At 34.6% G+C, this 21,606-nt stretch overlaps 3 protein-coding genes across 4 annotated transcripts; 2 read left to right on the top strand and 1 right to left on the bottom strand.

The window, feature by feature from the left end:
- Positions 1–1,918: 1,918 nt before the first annotated feature.
- On the top strand, positions 1,919–7,303 carry LOC134279278 (meiosis-specific protein MEI4-like). Of its 2 annotated transcripts, none has more exons than XM_062761636.1 (4): positions 1,919–2,041; positions 5,280–5,492; positions 5,827–6,215; positions 6,877–7,303. In XM_062761636.1, exons 1-4 carry the CDS (start codon positions 2,011–2,013, stop codon positions 7,279–7,281), a joined length of 1,038 nt encoding a protein of 345 aa, XP_062617620.1. In that variant the 5' UTR covers positions 1,919–2,010; the 3' UTR covers positions 7,282–7,303. The 2 variants fall into 2 exon arrangements, with proteins under 2 accessions (XP_062617620.1, XP_062617624.1); XM_062761640.1 differs by lacking the exon at positions 1,919–2,041 and adding an exon at positions 5,037–5,184.
- An 866-nt stretch (positions 7,304–8,169) lies between these two features.
- On the bottom strand, positions 8,170–16,855 carry LOC134279269 (cryptochrome-1-like). Its single transcript, XM_062761626.1, has 10 exons — positions 16,568–16,855; positions 16,052–16,246; positions 14,026–14,129; positions 11,956–12,110; positions 11,561–11,707; positions 10,985–11,149; positions 9,963–10,103; positions 9,522–9,673; positions 8,590–8,789; positions 8,170–8,344 (listed from the first exon to the last, which is right to left on the bottom strand). Exons 1-10 carry the CDS (start codon positions 16,780–16,782, stop codon positions 8,247–8,249), a joined length of 1,572 nt encoding a protein of 523 aa, XP_062617610.1. The 5' UTR covers positions 16,783–16,855; the 3' UTR covers positions 8,170–8,246.
- Positions 16,856–17,131: 276 nt separating this feature from the next.
- Positions 17,132–21,449, top strand: LOC134279242 (apoptosis inhibitor 5-like; the record flags this gene model as incomplete). Its single annotated transcript, XM_062761599.1, has 6 exons — positions 17,132–17,317; positions 18,165–18,326; positions 18,588–18,753; positions 19,089–19,240; positions 19,702–19,842; positions 21,384–21,449. Coding segments are annotated over exons 1-6 (756 nt in total), but the record flags the coding sequence as incomplete, so codon positions are not given.
- Positions 21,450–21,606: the final 157 nt, after the last annotated feature.

Below are 21,606 nucleotides of genomic sequence, written 5' to 3'. Positions count from 1 at the left end.
GTAATCCACTGTCTTCACGTGACAGACTTCAACCAATCGTAAGCCAGGAATTCACGGAAAAATCAACAGAGGTGGGGTAATAAAGTTTTATTTTATTGTCTTATTGTTTGTAATATTCTATTTTCAGTTGAATATGCGCGTGGCTCACCAAGAGATGTGCATGCATTGTTGATGCACTCAAGTCACAGTCTGCAATAGGTAGTGCTTGTATGTGGTATACCAGTTGCTAATGTCCCTGGTTTTGTCTATGCTATAGAGAAACCCAGTGGATTAAAGAACTGATTTGAGCCACTCACTCATAAAACTTCAGACTGTGACTTGTACTCAATCATGGCTGTAATAGGAGCCAAGAAACAATATCAATTATAGTATACCTGCCAGCAGTGAACAACTGGAAGATGGTAAGTGTACTTTATTGTGTCATTGTTTGTAATATTCTATTTTTAGTTGAATACGTGTGTGACCCACCAAGAGATGTGTGTGCATTGTTGATGCACTCAAGTCACAGTCTGTAATAGGTAGTGCTTGGGCCATCCTTAAAAAATAGTTTGTTTGGAATTGCCGCCTGAAGGGTTTCAGACATAGGAGGGAGAAAGGGAAATTATTATTTTTTTTTAATTGAAGAAAAATTTTAAATTTGCGATAAAAATCTTAAATAAAAAAAAGTATCTACCATCAACAAAAAACAATAACAACAACATTATTTTTCATAGATCTGACACTATATTTCAGTGTTTTGTGTGGTGCATGTGATACATGTAATGGGCAAAAAAAATTATCAAATAAAAAAAATCTTCCTAAATCTTCCTACTTTTGGTCAATAAAATTTTTTCAGGAGGGGGCATTTCAATGAGGCGGGAGGCAATTCCAAACAAACTATAATTTTATTTTGGCCTTGTATGTGGTATACCAGTTGCTAATGTCCCTGGTTTTGTCTATGCTATAGACAAACCCAGTGGGTTAAAAAACTGATTTGAGCCACTCAATCAAAACTTCAGACTGTGACTTGTACTCAGTTTTGGCTGTGATAGAAGCCAAGAAACAATATCAGTTCTAGTAAACCTGCCAGCAGTGAACAACTGGAAGATGGTAAGTGTACTTTATTGTGTCATTGTTTGTAATATTCTATTTTTAGTTGAATATGTGTGTGACCCACCAAGAGATGTGTGTGCATTGTTGATGCACTCAAGTCACAGTCTGTAATAGGTATTGTATGTGGTATACCAGTTGCTAATGTCCCTGATTTTGTCTATGCTATAGACAAACCCAGTGGGTTAAAAAACTGATTTGAGCCACTCAATCAAAACTTCAGACTGTGACTTGTACTCAGTTTTGGCTGTGATAGAAGCCAAGAAACAATATCAGTTCTAGTAAACCTGCCAGCAGTGAACAACTGGAAGATGGAAAGTTTATTTTATTGTCTTATTGTTTGTAATATTCTATTTTCAGTTGAATATGTGCGTGGCCCACCAAGAGATGTGAGTGCATTGTTGATGCACTCAAGTCACAGTCTGCAATAGGTAGTGCTTGTATGTGGTATACCAGTTGCTAATGTCCCTGGTTTTTCCTATGCTATAGACAAACCCAGTGGATTAAAAAACTGATTTGAGCCACTCACTCATAAAACTTCAGACTGTGACTTGTATTCAATCTTGGTTGGGATAGAAGCCAAGAAACAACACCGATTGATGTAAGCCTGCCAGCAATACACGACTAAGATGGTTAATTTATTTTATTATGTTATTGTTTGTAATATTCTATTTTCAGTTGAATATGTGCGTGGTAAACCAAGAGAGATGTGTGAATTGTTGATGCACTCAAGTCACAGTCTGCAATAGGTAGTGCTTGTATGTGGTATATCAGTTGCTAATGTCCCTGGTTTTGCCTATGCTAGAGTAAAACCCAGTGAATTAAAGAATTGATTTGAGTCACTCACTCATAAATCTTCAGATTGTGACTTTTACTCAATCTTGGCTGAAACAGAAGCCAAGAATCAACATCAGTAAAAGTATGCTTTCCAGCAGTGATCGACTGGAAGATGGTTAGTTGATTTTATTGTCTGATTGTTAGTGATCTTCTATTTTCAGGATTGTGAATTTCCCCGGGATCAGGGGTACCATAGAGGGCGAATGCGGGGGGGGGGGGGTGCTCTAATTATATACTGAAAATGATGCTTTGAAATCTGCTCCTTGATATTAATCAAACATTTATGCTGAACAAGGATGCCTTTCCTAAATTGTGAAATGTGTGGACCTAAGGTCAGGGGTTCCTGTTCCTGTGGGATGAGGCACTGCTGATTATGGTTTTTGTGTCCCCCTTCTCTGCCTATGGGTGATTAGTAACCAAATTAAACATGCTATAGTGTTATGCTAAGTGTATAGTTATGATGAGCACTGGTGCCTCTTTCAAAATTGTGAATGCCATGACGTCTACTTTAAAACATGAACGAAATTCAATTGTTGGAAAGTTGTTGCATGATGCTCAGGTGACCTATAAGGCCCATGGGCCTCTTGTTTTTATTATGTAGTAGTATTAATTCCACTTTTGCCTGCTTATAAAGTCTCCCAACTTTTACTCAAGAGCTTACTCTGAGTATGATCCACTTTTAGAGCAAGGCATGCTAATCAATGAGAAACTGATGCTAAAGGGGTTTCAACAGTCGGCATTTTTGTTAATTTGTTAGTTGACACATGTATAATGAAATTGTTAACAAATGCATAAACAAATCTCTGGGTCGTACTTTGGTTGATTTGTTTCATAAAAATTAATTTGTAGTCCTTTGTATTTAGCTCTACTTGTCAGGGACCAGAAGAGCTTATGCGATAGTAATGCGTCCGGCGTCCGTCCGCCTGTCCGTCTGTCTGTAAACAATTTTTTAAAATGCTACTCCTCCTACAGTTTTGGTCTGATTTCAATGTAACTTGGCACACAACATGCACAAGTAGACTACACTAAGATACATAATTCTGTTTATCGGTTTTTGAATTCGATGAACGGTGTTGCCGTGGTTACTAAAAATAGAAATTTCTCTGAAATTGTTTCAAAATGCTACTCCTCCTACAGTTTTGGTCTGATTTCAATATAACTTGGCACACAAGTAGACTACACTGAGATACATAATTCTCTTTATCGGTTTTTGATTTCGATGAATGATGTTGCCGTGGTTACTAAATAGAAATTTCTGTGAAATTGTTTCAAAATGCTACTCCTCCTACAGTTTTGGTCTGATTTCAGTATAACTTGGCACACAAGTAGATTACACTAAGATACATAATTCGGTGTATCGGTTTTAAATTTTTATGAATGATGTTGCCATGGTTACTAAACATACAACTTTCTTTGAAATACTTTCAAAAAAATACTCCTCCTTCAGTATTGTTCTGATTTTCATTGTAATTTTGCACAGAAGTAGACTACACTAAGGCCTGGCCCCCCCCCCACTTTTTCTCCCAACATTACCTTTATAGAAAATGTCTAATGAAAAGGTGGTTGGTCCCCACTTTTTACCACAGTATATACATTGCAAGAAAATGTAGGAAAAAATTGGAAGTGAAAGGAAGTTTGCCTTGAAAAAAGTTGGCTACTACCCCCCCCCCCCCCCCCCCCCCCTACGAAATAGGATTTTCGAGTTTGGTTTTTTTTTTTTTTTTTTTTTTTTTTTGCTTGTCAACTTTTTTTTGGTAAGTAAAAAAATTTTTTTCTCAGGTTGGCCCCCCCCCACTTGCAAAAACGATGCTACGTGCCTGAAGATACCCAATTCTATTTATCATATTTTGATTTCAATGAACATTATTGCCTTGGTTACTAAAGATAGAAATTTCTGTAAAATACTATCAAAATGCTACCCAAAATACAGTTTTAATCTGATAATAATATAATGTGGCATGCAAATAGACTACACTAAGAACATAAAGAGACTTAATCAAGGATCATTATTCTATGTATTGCTGTTGTAAAGTTTCAATTCCCAACTGCTACTTTTCTCTTCCTTTGCTATACCGGTAAGTAAAAACTAGTACAGCTTCAGTCTCGACAGAGACTTCTGGTTTTACTAGATTTGTCTACGGAAAGTTCCGTCTACCTGATCAATACAAAGGGCTGTGGCCGGTCAACGGGGGATACTTACCCCCCCCCCCCCCCCCCCTTAGGCATCTGATCTACCAGCTCTCGAATTTCCAGGGTTCCCTGATTTAGGCTATTGCCTTCTTCACATATTTTCTCTGAGATCGATAATACTGATCGTCATCTTCACGTTTTACATGTAACCTGATAATGGATCTTACTAGTGTATACGCCATGATAGGTAGTATTGAAAAATTCAATCTAAATAATGAAGGACATTTAGACATGAAATCAGGAAACTAAAAAAGTGTTACATATCTAGAATGACGGCAGACGAATCCTTAAATCTGAGAGTATATATGGTTGTTTAAATTTAGGATTTTTCAGTTGCAATACTTTGTGAATATGTCATAAAAATATTCCACTTAAAATTATTTCAAAAGTGGCAACGAACCCTTGGGTACTTAACATCGGGGCAAGGCACTTGTTTTGTTAATTAATTTTTAACGCACAGTATAATAATGAAATCCTTAGGGTTTAAAATTTATTACCGAAACAAGTGCCGGGGGGGGGGGGGGTCCGTCCCCAAGTACCTGTGTTTACTGCAGTTCATCAATGTGATAATCATATTAAATAGAAAAAAAAAAAAAGAAAAAAACACAAAATCTTGATTTCCTTACAAGTTGTGCAGCATAGTGGTAATAATTTAAAATATCGTCCTACAAAAGAAAACTAAAACTTATAGCGAGGAGTGATTATTGTTTGAAGTTTACCTAACATAGTCGTCGCAATAACAGTACCGGGTAATATACTTTTTTCTTTATTTTAATTACATGTAGGCCTATGTTTTTTAAAAGAAATGTAGAGAAAAAAAATAAATGTAGCGGAAAAAAAACATTTTGATAAATAAATTGAGCAAACAGTTTAGAGTAGTTCAGTAAATATTTTTTATTAAGAAAAAAAAAAAGAAAATTAAATAAAGACAAATCCCGAAAAAAAATTATAAAAGGAGCAGTGCCTGAATAACTTTTTGCGCGACATACTTTACACAACTCTTTTGTCAACGAAAGGAAGAAAAGGTATGATAAAGTTGATGGATGGCAAGGAAAGAAGATTTATTTGGTTTGCATAAATTATTTCTCTAAAACATAAATAACTATTTAAAATTTATGCGATTTAAACACCTGATATGTTAACTGTATACTTTATTTTTACAGCAAACACCTCCATTGAGCATTTAAAGGTCGCAGTTGCCTTAGCTTGCATCAGGTCCAAACCAAATTGGCAGTCTGCTAGAGAGTATGCCGAGCAACTGTGTGCCCAGTATCGTGCCGAAGAGAGTAGATGGAAACAAAAGTATGAACAGGCAGAGATGACAATCTTAAAGTTGAAACAAGCACAAGAATTACAATCATTTATAAATATTTCTGGTGGGTACTTAAAATATGGTGTAGGTAAATTGTGTGGATAAACTGAAATCGCTAGATTTCATGTTATTTTCAGCAAGAAATAAAAATCAGTTTTGGCGATATCATCCATGTATACATTAATTTTTTTAAATGATATTTTTTATCCAAAAGCCTTTATTTACTGTAAATACATTAACAAAAATATTTTATCCAAGAAACCAAGAACTTGTACAAGGATATAATGTTAGCCTCTTCTCTTAAAAACTTTGCAGACATAAACATTAACTAAGCATATATTATAGTAATATATATTTTTTTAATATATTTTGTGTAAAACTTATCCAATCCCTTTCAGGTTTAGCTGATTTAATTCCATTTGTCTCATTTGACAACACCTCTTCACAAAATCAAAATGAGGAAGCAATGGAAGTTGATGAAAATGCTGAGCACATAAAGCACAACACAGATTTTATTAGAAGCTACCTCATGTTGAAGCAGCTCAATAGGGAAACAACTCAGAAACCCATACTGGGCAGTGCAATTCACTCCACACTTTCAAATTCCTTATACTTGATTGGTAAAAGTATTCTCGAGAATGAAGTTTTATCCATCCCAATAATCGCAGATTATTTCCAAGTCATTGGTCAGCTAAGTTCTTCAATGGCGAAGAATTTCCCACTGCTCCAAGTGCAAGAACTTGTGCAAGTCATTATTGACAGAACTCTGAGAGGTGATAAACTTGAGGTAGGAATTGCTTTAATGTTTACGTTTACTGTCTACATGTGTAGATTGTTTATGCCCATAGACAGTTTTTCCCACTTTTTCAAAGACAAGTTGTACCATATAAGCAGAAATTTTCGCGAGGATTTAATTTTGGCATTATTAGCGAGGGTGCTGAGATAGCTAAAATTTAATATCGCTGAAAATTAATTGTGTTTTATTTGTAAAAGCTTCTTTAGTGAACATTTTAAAATCGCTAAAATTGCATTTCGCTAAAAATAAAATACCCAGTTTTTAAGGACAAATCTCTAAATTTGCGTCACGCTAAAATTTCCACTTATACGATATTATAGGCAAATAACCCTTTCTGTTTGAATTTGTTCACGGAGGACAAGAATAGAACTGGAGCAGTAATTTTGTGTGTTACGATCTTTTATGCACATTTTTTTTGCAACAGTTTGCCTCAATTTTATAATCACAAAAATTGTGTAAATTTAAAACTAGGCTTCATGGTAATTCTCAATGGACTTAAAAGTTGCAAAATAGAGTTGATTTCTTGAAGATTTAACATTTTCGAGTACATCATGTACTATTAAAATACAGGATTTATTAAGTTTCAATTACAACAATTAAAATGTAGTTGTACATGTACCAAATAAAGTGTTGAAATTTGTTCTTTTCATAGAGAAAACAGCAGAGAGAGTTAATCCTTACACTAAAACACCTTTTGATCCCTCAAATGAGAGACCACATCTTAGACAGTTTGTTGGCAGCAATTGAGAGTTTTTCCACTCATTTAAGGACAGTGACCCAAAGTGAAACATCCCTGGATACAATGCTGTATGAGAATATCTATTATGTCTTTGAAATGCTTCAAATTGTCCTTAAAGATCTAAAGGATCAAGGTAGTGGTATCACATCAGGAGAAGTTAATCCAAGTCAGAGATCTGCAAGTAGTGACCACAGGCTTCAGACAGCACGAATTTTGTCTGAGGTCAGTGAGAGACTTGATAAATGTGTTTTGTATATTTCAGATAGCTTTCCATTGTTTGTCTGTAAAATATGGCTAATCAAGTGTAATTTGTTGTAATCATGCTAAATAAATAGCATTTTTAGAGTTATGTCTTATAGTCTCAGCTTACATACAGCACACTTAAAAAAAATTGTGCACATTTACATACAGGTATGATAGGAATACTGTAAAATCACGTTTTCGTGGGGTCAAATTTTCAAGGTTTGAGGGAAAAAAAATTGTGGGGATTTGATTTCGCGGTTGAAAATTTTTTTTAGTTGTAATGCTTATGAAATTTTACATTTTGTGGTGGATATAAATTTGTGGGTCTATCCATACCTCGAAAATTAAACCCCCCATGAAAATTAGTGATTTCACAGTAGACTTTTACGGATATAAATCAATAAATTCTATATATCATGGATATAAATAAAAGAATGGATTCTGAGTATCATATTTCCTTTAAGCATAATTTTTTCGTGGAAGAATAGACCCTTTTCCTATGGCATATTTTCCCTAGGATTTATTCCCCCTTAGCCGCCATCTTTGTAGGGCAAAGTAGTGAATTTACCTCTTTGAGCAACCAATTTTAAACATGCATGCAAGAAATGTAGAAGGGAAAATATTTACAATCTTAAAATTATGAATTAATAGAGGCTTTGACATTTGTATATTCATAAGAAAAATAGTGCTATCTTTACCTCAGTAACCAGTATAACAAATTGAACTTGGTTGAATAATGAAGGGATCTGGATATGTTGCCATACAATATGGCGGCTAAGGGGAATAACTCCTAGACAAAATATGTCATAGGAAAAGGGTCTATAGCATGATCTATATGATATGCTGGAGAAAAGAAGAGTGGACTTTATTATAATTAATTTATTTCACATCACATAAAAGGCTCAGGAACTACATAGTTACAGTACATACTAACTAAACAACACTAAATCATAATTATGAACACAAGTCGAGGTAGTCTGGCAGAAAATGTCCTGTCATTACTTTTTAAGAAAACTTTTGTGGAATTTCTTAGCTTGTTTCTAATCCACTTTTGACTTTTTCTTGCTAGGTGAAGAATTTGACTCAGATTTTCTTTTCTTGCTGGGAGAGGAAACTGATCCAGATTTTCCTTTTTCACCTAAAAAAATTATATTATTTGAAAATGTATCAAGCAAACTTTTAACTTTTGTTGAGCAAACCAGCTCTTTTCACGAACACTGGTTCATAGAGGAAATTTCCATTAGAAGTAAATCCATATCCTTCTTCAAATAGCAATATATTATTCATTTAACAAGTTGACCTGATTACAAAAATATATACCAAATTTGATATTGAAAGAAGAACTAAACATTTCATACAGTCATCTGTCTTTATAATACTTACCTGAGTTTTCAGATTTATTAGCACTGTAAGCTTTAGCCATTCTTTCTATATTCCTCTTCCTCATTACATCATGGTCCACAATAGGTTTAGGGTAGTCTTTTCCTATGATGCATCCTGCCTTTTCCTGAACCTTTAGGGGTGCTTTCCATGGCTCATATATATAGATTGTTGGATATTTACTAAGTTTGGGAATATATTTCCTGGAAAAGAATAACACTTTTCCTATTATAAAATGCATTTTCAACAGTTATAGCTAAAATTTCAAAATTTATTTTTCCATTCTAACAAATATTTAATTACCCCCGGTAGGATCTTTCTAATGATCATCAAAAATTTAACAGCCAGTCGTCGAGATACAAGACAGATTTAGAGCTCCAAACCTTTGTTATGTAAACAAGGTCTGAGTAATGTTTTTGTTTACATAGGTTAAAATTCTAATATATGTTCGTTAAAAGTAGATAATTTCAATAAAAAGTTAGTTTTAAATACGATTCGGCAGTTTCTATTGATTTGCTGAATTTCATTTTGTTATAAATATGATATTTTCTATATGTAAACAAAAACAAGGTACAAGCCTTGTTTACATTATGAAGAACTTTAAGCTCTGTATCTCGTTTGTTAATCAACAAATGATGTTCAAATTTTTGCTTATCATCAGATGATGCCTTAGGTAGGAATTGTAAACATTCAAGGTGGTTCAAAAAATTCAGTTGGAACTGTGTCCATGCAAGCCCCTTTGACTATTGAAAACTTAGATAATTAAAATTACTGTTAAAAGCAGTTATGAATGAAATTGAAGTATGAATTTTAACATTTACCCACTCTACCTTGGTGATAAAAAATGACTTTTGAAGAGAAATAAGAATATGTATTCTGCACATCATTTTACAATTGAGATACACTAAGAAGACCCATTGATCTAACGGTCATACCTGATATAGTTCCCATCTTTATCTGTCTTTTTGCCAAATGCAACAGGACTGTACACCCTGAAGTACTGATGAAAGAAGGCGGAGGCTGAGAGCCACATCCAGTTCCCAGCATTCAGGCTCCAGTCTGCATCCAACAGGTACTCCTCAAAAACCTAAAGATCAAAATACAAATGCACTCAGCTTTGAATTACCAGTAATTACTATCAATGCTTTCTGTCTGCTTACTTTTCCAAGTTTTCTATAAAAATAAGCAAATTGGCTAAGAATTAAATTTTTAAATTTAAGCAGTGCAATTTTTTTCTACTAAAATCTTTTTGAGGAGGTATCAAACATAACTGATTCTGTTGGTGTATCACATTATCCACTGAGCATTTATTCATTTCAATAAAAACAAGACCCTTCCACTAGTCTCTGAACAGTGCTTTAGTGTAGTCAGCTTACCTTCTCCCCCTCCTCCCAGCTGATCCACAGGTCCCCCCGTGTTAAGAAGCAGGCCACAGCATGTCTGGCTAGATGATGTACCCACCCTTCTTGTCGTAGCTGAGTCATTATGGCATCAATGAATGGATAACCTGTTTTCCCCTATAATAACATCAGAATTCTTCATGTATCTGTATGTGTTTTGGCATGTGTTATAGCATAGGCACAACACTACAATACTTAGATGACGAGATGCTTGTAAAACACTTATACCCCTCCCCCTGAAATAACTGGAATTTTTCTAAGTCCAAGGGACATAACTCTGTCAGAAATGCCTCGATCATACCCAGAACAGAACTTGACTTAACATATTCTTATGATAAATCTCTATACCAAATTTTATTTCAATATGTGCAACCTCTGCAAAGAAAGTTAACGGAAACTTCTGCAAAGAAAGTTAACTGAAACTACAAACAATTGGAATTTTTTCTAAATCCAATGGGCATAACTCTGTCTAAAATGGTCCGATCGTACCCATAACAAAAACTTGTCCTAGACCTTTTAATGATTTATCTGCATACCAAATTTCATATATATATATGCACAATCTCAGCAAAGAAAATGAACAGAAACTTCAAATAATTGGAAATTTTCTAAGTCCAAGGGGCATAACTCTGTCCAAAATGGCCCGATCATACCAAAAACAGACTTGACCTAGATATTCTTATGATAAATTTGTATGCCAAATTTCATTTCATTTCAATATGTGCAACTTCTGCGAAGAAAACGGTAGACCAACAGACTGACCAACCGACAGACAGCAGCAAAGCAATATGCCCTCCGCTCTTCGAAGCAGGGCATAAAATTATTGTTTTTTCAAGATTTGTCAATAGCTATCTCATAGAAAGAATGATCTTTCCCATAAGATTTACATGTACAAAGCCACAAGTATACATTGACTGAGCTTATATAAATGTGCCTTTTTTGACTTCTGGTAGTAAATTTTAAGAACATTTTCATGTTGTACAATTTTTGCGCTTTACCTCTTTCCAAGCCGTCAGATAAACTTCATTGGTGTCCCAGGGGATCTGCCTAGACACTGGGTTTCCCTCCATTTGATTGAAGTTAGGTGTGTCTGCTGCAGCAGTGTAGAAAAATTCCCTCCACAGCAGCTGACCGTGCAAGGAGACTGGAGGAGAGGTGTGCTTCTACACAGAAACAAGATTAAAATTCAGCTCAGAGGTATGATTCTAAAGTTAAATTACTAGAATGAAGAAAACAATGATCCATCCTTTTAAATACTTTTTAAACCCAAAACACACTGTGTTAATTGTTAGTTGTTAATTAGCATTTTATTCAAAGATTAAAACCTTTCAAAATTTTACATTTCTTTCAAAAGAACAAACTGTTTTAGATTTTTGGACTGCCGAGTACTTTAAAGAATCTCTTAGTTAGCCATTTATATACATAGTTACTGAGTAAAGAATTTTCATGAGGATACTCACTGAAGTGCTATTTCAATAATTTATATTCAATGAAATATTAAAAAAAGCAAACATCACTCTAAAAACATACTATAAATGAAATAAGTTATAAAGATGTGTAAAAAAAAATTTCACCTTGGCCTTACTGTAGACCTCTTGGAGTTTGTAGTAGAAAAGTCTAGGAGACAGACAACCAAACTTTAGATAGGGACTGAGAACAGTTGTACTTGGTTCTAAGGTGTTAGGTTCTGTCTTTGGTTTCTCAAATGTGCAAATCCAGTTCTGCAAAATTCATTTCATTTAAAAAGAAAACATGGTCAGTTATCTACATTGATTCTATCACATAAATTAGCAAATTTCACTGCAGTATGGCAGGTAATGAAAGTAGATGACAATAAACTACAGCAATATTAACAGTCAAAGAAAAACATTTCATTAAACTTTATACACTTCAATTACAAGAACTTTATCAATCCAAATGATGAAAACCTAATTTAAATGTGAGATAATTTTTCAAATAAAGTGATTACATTTTTCTGAATCATGGACTCCATTCTCCTCAGGGCCTCTGTTTCTCCTCCTGGGAACAGAAGAGGGCCACAGTCCGCCTCAGACTTCCCTAGATCCTCAAGGGAGGGAACTCCGTACTTCTTGTCGTGATCTGACTCTGTCGTAGTCTTACATTCTATAAAGCATAAAATATCACAGAGAATTATGTCCAGAGTATTTAGCAGGATGTGGTTCAGAACACCTACCTTGAAATCTAGATTTTGAATCTAGAGATAAGAGATTTAAAGCATCCCTTTTTAGCTCACCTGCGCCGAAGGCTCAAGTGAGCTTTTCTGATCACATTTTGTCCGGCGTCCGTCTGTCCGTAAACTTTTCACATTTTTGACTTCTTCTCAAGAACCACTGGGCCAATTTCAACCAAACTTGCCACAAAGTATCCTTGGGTGAAGGGGATTCAAGTTTGTTCAAATGAAGGGCCACGCCCTCATTCAAGGGGAGATAATTGGGAATTAGTGAAAATTTGGTGGCATGTTTTAAAAATCTTCTCAAGAACCACTGTGCCAGGAAAGATAAAACTTATGGGGAAACATCCTCAGGTAGTGTAGATTCAAGTTTGTTCAAATCATGACTCCGGGGGGGGGGGGGGGGGGGGGGGGGGGGGGGAAGGGGGGGCCAAAATGGCCGATCAAAGTTTTACATAGAAATATATAGGAAAATTCTTTAAAAATCTTCTTCTCAGGAATAGCAAAGCCATAATTGCTCATATTTATATGGAAGCATCCTCAGGTAGTATAGATTCAAGTTTGTTCAAATCATGACCCCCGGGGGTCGGGCGGGACCACAATGGCCGACCAACATTTTACATTGAAATATATAGGAAAATTCTTTAAAAATCATCTTCTCAAGAATCACAAAGCCATGAGGCCTTATTGCTCATATTTATATGGAAGCATCCTCAGGTAGTGTAGATTCAAGTTTGTTCAAATCATGACCCCCGGGGATAGGGCGGGGCCACAATGGCCGACCAACATTTTACATAGAAATATATAGGAAAATTCTTTAAAAATCTTCTTCTGAAGAATAGCAAAGCCGTAATTGCTCATATTTATATGGAAGCATCCTCAGATAGTGTAGATTCAAGTTCAAATCATGACCCCCTGGTGATAGGGCGGGGCCACAATGGCCGACCAACATTTTACATTGAAATATATAGGAAAATTCTTTAAAAATCTTCTTCTTGAGAATCACAAAGCCATAATTGCTCATATTTATATGGAAGCATCCTCAGGTAGTGTAGATTCAAGTTTGTTCAAATCATGACCCCCCAGGGTAGGGCGGGGCCAAAATGGCCGATCAAGGTTTTACATAGAAATATATAGGAAAAATCATCTTCTCAAGAATAGCAGAGCCATAATTGCTCATATTTATATGGAAGCTTCCTCAGGTAGTGTAGATTCAAGTTTGTTCAAATCATGACCCCCGGGGTAGGGCAGGGCCAAAATGGCCAATCCAAGTTTTACATAGAAACATATAGGAAAATTCTTTAAAAATCATCTTCTCAAGAATAGCAAAGCCATAATTGCTCATATTTATATGGAAGCATCCTCAGGTAGTGTAGATTCAAGTTTGTTCAAATCATGACCCCCGGGGGTAGGTCAGGGACAAAATGTCCGAAGCAAGTTTTACATAGAATTAATAGAAAAATTCTTTAAAAATCTTCTTCTCAAGAATAGCAAAGCCATAATTGCTCATATTTATATGGAAGCATCCTCAGGTAGTGTAGATTTAGGTTTGTTCAAATCATGACCCCCGGGGGTAGGGCAGGGCCATACTGGCCAATCCAAGTATATAGGAAAATTCTTTACAAAATCATCTCAAGAATAGCAAAGCCATGATTGGTCGGGACTGCTTTTGGATTTAAACTTTTCAATAATGAACCCATTTATTCTTTTTCCAGCCACAATGCTCAGGTGAGCGATGTGGCCCATGGGCCTCTTGTTTACATATATATTATTCCTCTTTTACAGGCACATTCTATACGGTTTCATATTTTTATCTTGATATAGAACATAAGATCTTATGAGATCTACCTGTAGGGCTGTCAGTTGGTTTGGGAGGGGGACCAAGACTAGACAATACAGTCTGAAGGCGCTGATAAGTTAAAGGAGCCTTTCCACCATTCTTTGATATTGTCCTGCAGATGAAAAATAAAGTCAGACCACCATTTAAATACACATGTATAAATGAACCACAGTCTCGGAAAATTGTTTAATTTTCATACTATATCAAGTTAGAGTTTTAAAGGTGTCATTCAGCAATAATTTATGGGAACACTCATCAGTATTTTTTATGTTGGCTTCTATGTCATAATATATTTGAAAACAGAGTTAGTGAATTTTGTTTTACTTGATCATAGAAGTACAGGTATTTGTAGCTGCAGATCTATAGCGTCTTGGTTTAATATATTTGTCTTTGACCATAACGCTTCAGATCCCGTAATGTAAAAAAGGTGCAATTTACAGCGCAAAATATTTTGCGTACTTTTGGGGAGAATTTCCCCACTTTCGCATTTGTCAATTAAGTACCTTTTCCTCCCTAATTCTAAGCACATTATTTAACTAATCTGTATATTTTATCCATCTCCTAACCCTTTATAGTCGTCTTTACAATTAAATGATAAATTCGCTTGATTAAAATTATTTTTTAGATTGCTGAAAATTCACTTCAAGCGAGTTTATTGTCTGTAGAGACAACTATGAATGGTTGGGAGGTGGATAAAATATAAATTTTGGCTCAAAATATGTCTAGAATTGGGGAGTTTAAGGTAGTTGATTGACCAGTTCTAGTAAATGGAGAAATTCTCCCCAAAAGTGCAGAAAAAATATTGCGCCATAAATTGCATCTTTTTTGCATTACGGGATCTGTAGCGTTATGGTCAAAGACAAATATATAAAACCATAATGCTACAGATCTGCAGCTAAGGTATTTGTATCTGGGTGATATTGGCCAGAAAAAAATGGTTCATAATTTCTTTTTTTTTCTATTAACCTTAACTTTAACTACAAATTGCAGCAAAAAATCCTTTTCAAATTAGAAAACTTTCAAGAAAGTGCATAATTTTGGACAACTACCAGAGTCAATGTCTAGAATGGGATGTAAAGATCTTTACTGCAGGCTTGTGGAATCCAATTTTCCAAGAATTATCCATTTACACAGTCCAGTCCAATACGAAAATTCGTAATGTTACGAAAAAATGTAAGATTACGAGAAAGTGTAATATTACAAGTTATCGTAATATAAAACTTATATTACAATTTTTCGTAATGTAGTTAAATTACGAATATGCGTAATATTGCAGATTGTAAGAGACTATATTACGAGTTTTCGTAATCCAAGACAAATTCAAGCATTGCAAGAAATTGAGTGGTGGGTAGCAAAGTATGATGTCAGTAATATATCAGATTCCACATCTACTGATAGCACGCGGTCAGTTTGGTCAGTTACGCCTATCAGAAAGCATGGAAATTCAAGAAGAAAGTACCGCCAGCGATGGGTGAGTGGACAATTTCTTTTATTATTCTTTTATAGGAATTTTCCCAAGGATAAGACCAATTTTCCAGTAAATTTAAATATTCGCTTAAGCATGTAGCATTGATCCATATCACCCGAACTCCCTGCTTTTTTTGCGAAGTCTACCCTAAAAATCACACCCTCGTCTCATAATACAACTGTTCGTGCACATTCTTCTTGAAATACACAGAATTCAAATCTCAGTAAGAGTCATACAAGTTATCATCCGTGACATCTCGTAGTAAACGTCATACTTTGCTACCCGCCACTCAATTTCTTGCAATGCTTGAATTTGTCTTGGATTACGAAAACTCGTAATATAGTCTCTACAATCTGCTGTATTATGCGTATTCGTAATTTAACTACATTATGAAAAATTGTAATATAAGTTTTATATTACGATAACTTGTAATATTACGCTTTCTCGTAATCTTACGTTTTTTTCGTAATATTACGAACTTTCGTATTGGACTGGACTGTTACATGTATTTCTTTTTCAACTTGTATGCAGTGATAAAGTCAACTATATTCTACTTCGTCACAAACCTTTGAGTGTCATATAGTGTGTGAGAGACACAACTAGTGACCTTGACCTTGTGCTGTTCTGCTAACTTCGTTATCTCAGCATCCCTCTTTACAGCATATGGTTCTGTGTCCTCCTCAAAAGTCAGGTGACTGACTCCCCAGTCTTTAAATAACTGGGGAAACACTTCTGCAGGTTTTCCACGCACAACATACAGTCTTTATGAAAAATTAAAACAAAAATGCTTGAAACTGAAATTTGATTATTATGTGAAGTATGCCTTGCAAATGTTCTTTTTCATTTAAATTAACTGTCAAAGTGTTTCCAAACAAAGGCCTAAATATCTTATTCGTAAACTTTGTTGAATTAATTATAAACCCATTATTACCATAATGAAAAATATGAGAAAGTGCTTAGTTTTAAAATATATTCATTTATTAATTGGGACCATACACTTAATTAATGACTTATTTTTACAAGATTATTCTAGCTATTTTGCACCATTTGAAATTAAAAAAGGAAATTAAAAAAAGCTTTACCGTGAATTTATCTTTTTCAGATTGTCATCCAAGTTTTGTAGTGTCTGTAACAAAAATCTCCATCTGTTTATCCCTACGTTGGCATTCTTGGGAAACCATGGGTCCAGGATGAAGACAGGTTTGACATCTTCTGCAATCTTAATTGCCGCTAGTAATGCTGGATTGTCATGAAGTCGGAGTCCTTTACGGAACCAATGGATAGCACAAGTCTTCATTTTTAGTTTTATCAATGAAAAATACAGCTTAAACTAGTCGAAAACGGTGAAGTTTTACAAGTTACATGTTCAACTTACGTAACCCGAGAAAAATGGCGGGAATGATCGAAATTTGGAGAATGTCGAACCCGATTTGAGAAACATTTAAAATCTGTTTAAAAATATTAATTTCTATCTTGGTATTGCTGTTGAATAATGTATATCAATTTTAATTATTTCAATATCTATGGCTGAATATCAGGAAATGTGATAAAATTTTAATGAATTACTGAAAGAATTAGAAAAATAATCTTTTGGATATTTTACTGTTAATTAGCCACATCTTTGTTGAATGCAATCGGGATAGAAATCCGATTTGGCATATCATCTTCCGGTCGTTGGACCCACGCTATCTAAATTTTTCAAAACCATTTATTTTATCGAGAATTTTCATTTTATGGCATTCTGTATAGTTTAAGTATCAAAAATGGTTACAATAGAAGTACTGTACAAAGATTTTGGGGTTCTTGCAGATGCTAAAGACAAAGCTGGCCAGGTAGGAACAATGAAGTTGAAAGACCAAGAGCAACCGGTGCAAATCATGAACGAAAGTAGATTTAGAAAGTTATTTCATCGAAATAGATTCATTGGCTAACCTTAATTTTAATGGACAATATGTCAAAATAATATGTTTTACGGTGTGACCGTTGGGGCGAGCGCAGTTTACTTACTATCATAAACCTACACACGTACTGTCTATCATTCAAGAAAAAGAAAGCAAAAAGAATAAAACAAAAAACAAAGAAATCATTTCCCAAGCATCGGGATCAAGATTCGAAAATTCTCGGAAGTTTCCGACAAAATCGTAAATATCCGAACCGTTGAAGTGACAAAAGTCTGACGTCAGAATGAGCTAAAAAGTTCTGTTAACTTAGAACGCAAACTTTATTTTTATGGAGAAACGATTGCATTAATAAATTGTTCTTTTCATGTAAGTTGCTTTGTTGAAGCCGAGTTTCACGGAAGCAACCGACATAACTTCGTCAAAATTCGTAAGTTTCCGGTGACGTCATTTGTATCATTTCCGAAGGGCAAGGTGAAGGCCGGTGTTGTGTCATGGGGGTATATTTTTGAATAAGGTAAGGCAAAATCATTTCGTTAAGATTTCGGTAAGAAACAATGTTCCTTTAATTTTTTCACTATTTTTGATTTATTCGCGCAAAGGTCATTGGGTAGTGCGGGAATTCTGGGAAGGTTTCACAGAGAAATTTCGCTGACGTATGTACAGATTTCAATCCGAATTTCCTCTGTTCATACACGTTAGTCTATTGAGCTCGCTTCGCGAGCGTCGCTTCGCGACGCTCGCTGCGCTCGCTATAAGTTTCTTTTTTTTCTTTTTAAAGCATGAAAAGGAGTACCTGTCCATTCTTAGTGCTACAAAAGGGGGACCTGGGGAAAAGAGATTGGCATCACAGTTCATCACTCGCTTCTTCAAGTACTTTCCAAATCATGCAGGGACAGCCATTAATGCTATGTTTGATTTGTGTGAAGATGATGATGCAATGGTATGTATATTCGAGTTATCTTAACAAATTGTGGCAGTCAGCTGGGTTTGATTGCCAGTGGCCAGATAGCTCAGTCGTTAGAGCACCTGACTGGATGTTGAGGGGGCCCAAGTTCAAATCCCGATCTGGTCCACAGCATTTCTCTTCTCCCGTTTCAAAATGAATGATTGTATTGTCAAGTCTTTGGATGTAGGATGTATTACTTAGAGGAAATAGAACTGAACCAACTTATAACAGTCCTTTATTTCATCTTATTTCCAGACACGTAAACAAGCCATTAAAGACTTGCCGACTTTGTGTAAGTCAGCCCCTGACCAGGTCTCAAAGATTGCCTCTGCCCTGACACAGCTGATGGGGACAGATGATGCTACAGAGAACAGTCTTATACAAAGCTCATTTATATCACTCTTCAAATTTGATTCTAAAGGTACATCGATAATTGCATTTTAATTAGAATAGTGAAATAGTTTATAAGGTGAATGTCTTTTAAAGGTTTTCCATATTAGATGGACAGATTTATCTTATCCAAATTTATTGTCTATGTCATTTATTAATATAACTAAACAATTCACTACTGACAGACAGATAAACCAATGTATCCATATTCTGTCTAAACATAAAATATCCTCTGTTGAAAAAAAAGTGCAATCATTAAATCTCGAAATATAGAGGAAGTATAGTTTTGTGTATAGAAATTATTTATCTTTTTTTTCAATTATTGTAATAATGTGAAAAAAATACATTTTTCTGTTACATCAATAGGTGCATTAGAGGGAATCTTTGGTCAGATTTTGGGAGATGATGAAACTGTACGAGAGAAAGCAATCAAATTTTTGGGAGCTAAGATCCGAACTCTACCAGAGGACACATTTGACAGCCATTCTGAAGAATTACTCATCAACATGTGCAAGAAAGTAAGTTGAAAATAGCTCCTGCAACAACTGGGTTGATTCCAACCATAACCGTGTTGTCAATTCTGCTTCCTATGTAAATTGATGTAAACCGTATTTGTGGAGAGTTATACAGTAAACATATTATATTTGGCTTGGTTCAAAAATCAATTTTCTTCATATTGTGCATGCTAAAAAAATGTACTGCAACAGTATCTCTTTGATGCCGATGTGTTACATTTTTGTGTATGAAATACTGTAAAATGACATAATTTTGTGGGGTCAAATTTTCATGGTTTGAGGAAAAACTCTTGGTATGTGGGGATTTGATTTTGTGGATGAATCGTTGAGTAGTTATGAATGTAACATTTTACATTTCGTTGAGGACATGAATTCATGGATCTCTTCATACCTCAAAAATGAAAATTAACCCCCAACAAAAATTTGTGACTTCACAGTTAACATATTTTCTTCTCTCTAATCAGGTGCTACAAGATGTTACTAAAGATGAGTTTATTGCTATAATGGAGATCCTGAAATGTCAGAAAACCATGACAACAGTCCAAGGGAGGCAACAGCTGGTAGACATTGTGACAGAACAAGCAGAATTGGACCAACCTTTTGAGGTATAGAATTCTAAATTTAGAAGATTAATTACCTCTTGATTTACCTCTCTCTCATCTGTAAAGATCCAATTGTAGATTTGAATTCATTTGTTATGAACCATAACCTGTCTGGCTTATGTTCAGTACAGATACTGTAAATATAAAGAAAACAAAGTGTTGTTTTTTTTTGCCATAGAGATTGATATAAATATAATTGATACAAATGTAGCTAAATTAAGGTTCATAAGCCCTCTGCTCACTCAAAATAAAATAATGCTGTAACTCTTATAATTTTCCAAAGAAAAATAAATTCTTAGTTAAATTCAAACAATTATAGCATGGCTTACAGCTCAAAATTGGACAAAAAAGACACTTCAACTTGACAAAGAAAGTGGACGCTTTAGATGGCGATTCGGCAGGAATTGTGGCTCATAAAAAGAATTAAAAAATATCATTGATTTATACATTTCTTTCAAAACGTAGCTAATGACTGTGTCTTAGGTGAATGTAAAATGGGCAAATATTCAGTTAAATATGATTTTATTTGAATATGCACCTGAAAATAGCTATACGAGTCAAATGATGCAAAAATCGACTCTTTTATAGCCGTTTTTCATTAATTTTGTTGTTTCTGGGTCTTTTCTCCATGAATTTTAAATGCGTTATCAGTGTATTTTTAACCGTAAAATTTATTCCAGTTGTTTAAAAAATGTAGAGACGACCCAAAAATACCAAAATCTAAACTTTTTCCATTTATTTTCTGGTAGTAAATTGACAAAGTCCAATTGTACAGGGCTTTGGCTTTAAATAATGATTTAAATACTAGCTACGCATGGTGTCCCGCGGTAGGTACATTGGTTTGTTGCTGGATTCGAGCCCTATCGAAGCAGCATTTTAGGTTCAAATAAAGTGATTTTTTATTTATTTATTTTTTTGCTTGAAATTTTTGAATTGGTAGTGAAAAAATACTACTTGAATAAAGTTGCAAATTATGCTTTATAAATTATTTTATATTAATTGTTTTATTTTTTCAATGCGTTCACATACATGTATTGTAATTTATAGTGCTAACGTTCCCATTTAGAAATAAACATACATGAACTTGTAACTACAAAGTAACACCTGATGAAAAAATATTGAATAATAATGATAATAAAAAGATGGCAATTTCGATCGTTCTGTTACATTCAATATTTTCAGTGCATTTGAAAACTAATCATTTAGTGTTAGAGTTCTATTTTAGTCTATCAAATGTATCCAGCATATAATTTATCTTTCATAACACCTTTTAATTGAAATAAATCATTTACAAATAAACAAACTTGAGACAGAAATCCATTCTCATGAAGTTTCTAGGTTCATTGTATAAGATATGTACTGAAACTACATGGTGCTTGGACATTTAAATCTGAATTGTTTCGTGTCAATGATTCCTGCCGACTGCCCATCTAGTGCGCCCACTTTCTTTATAAAGGGATGATAGATATTTTTTTCATATAAAGAGTTACCTCTCTTATCAGAGTATTAATGTACCTTAATTTGTGATTTCAATTTGATTCCAGGCAACAGACCCAGATTGTGTAGACAGACTTACCCAGTGTATCAAGCATGCTGTTCCACTTTTCTCTGTAAGTTCAAACCATTATCCATATCTAGCTTTAACATTTAATAAAAATATTGAGACATATTTGGAAAACATTACCTGGTAGTTGATTCATACAATTTGAAAGAAGAATGAAACATGTAGTTAAAGACATTGTACACCATGAGAGGATACAGATAAGA

This window comes from Saccostrea cucullata, unplaced genomic scaffold (genome assembly GCF_032062105.1).
Source record: "Saccostrea cucullata isolate Sc308-1 unplaced genomic scaffold, CSIRO_AGI_Scuc_v1 ctg2943, whole genome shotgun sequence".
Classification (NCBI taxonomy): domain Eukaryota; kingdom Metazoa; phylum Mollusca; class Bivalvia; order Ostreida; family Ostreidae; genus Saccostrea; species Saccostrea cuccullata.
Note: the sequence above shows the minus strand (reverse complement) of the source record. Positions and strands in the feature narration are given on the sequence as shown.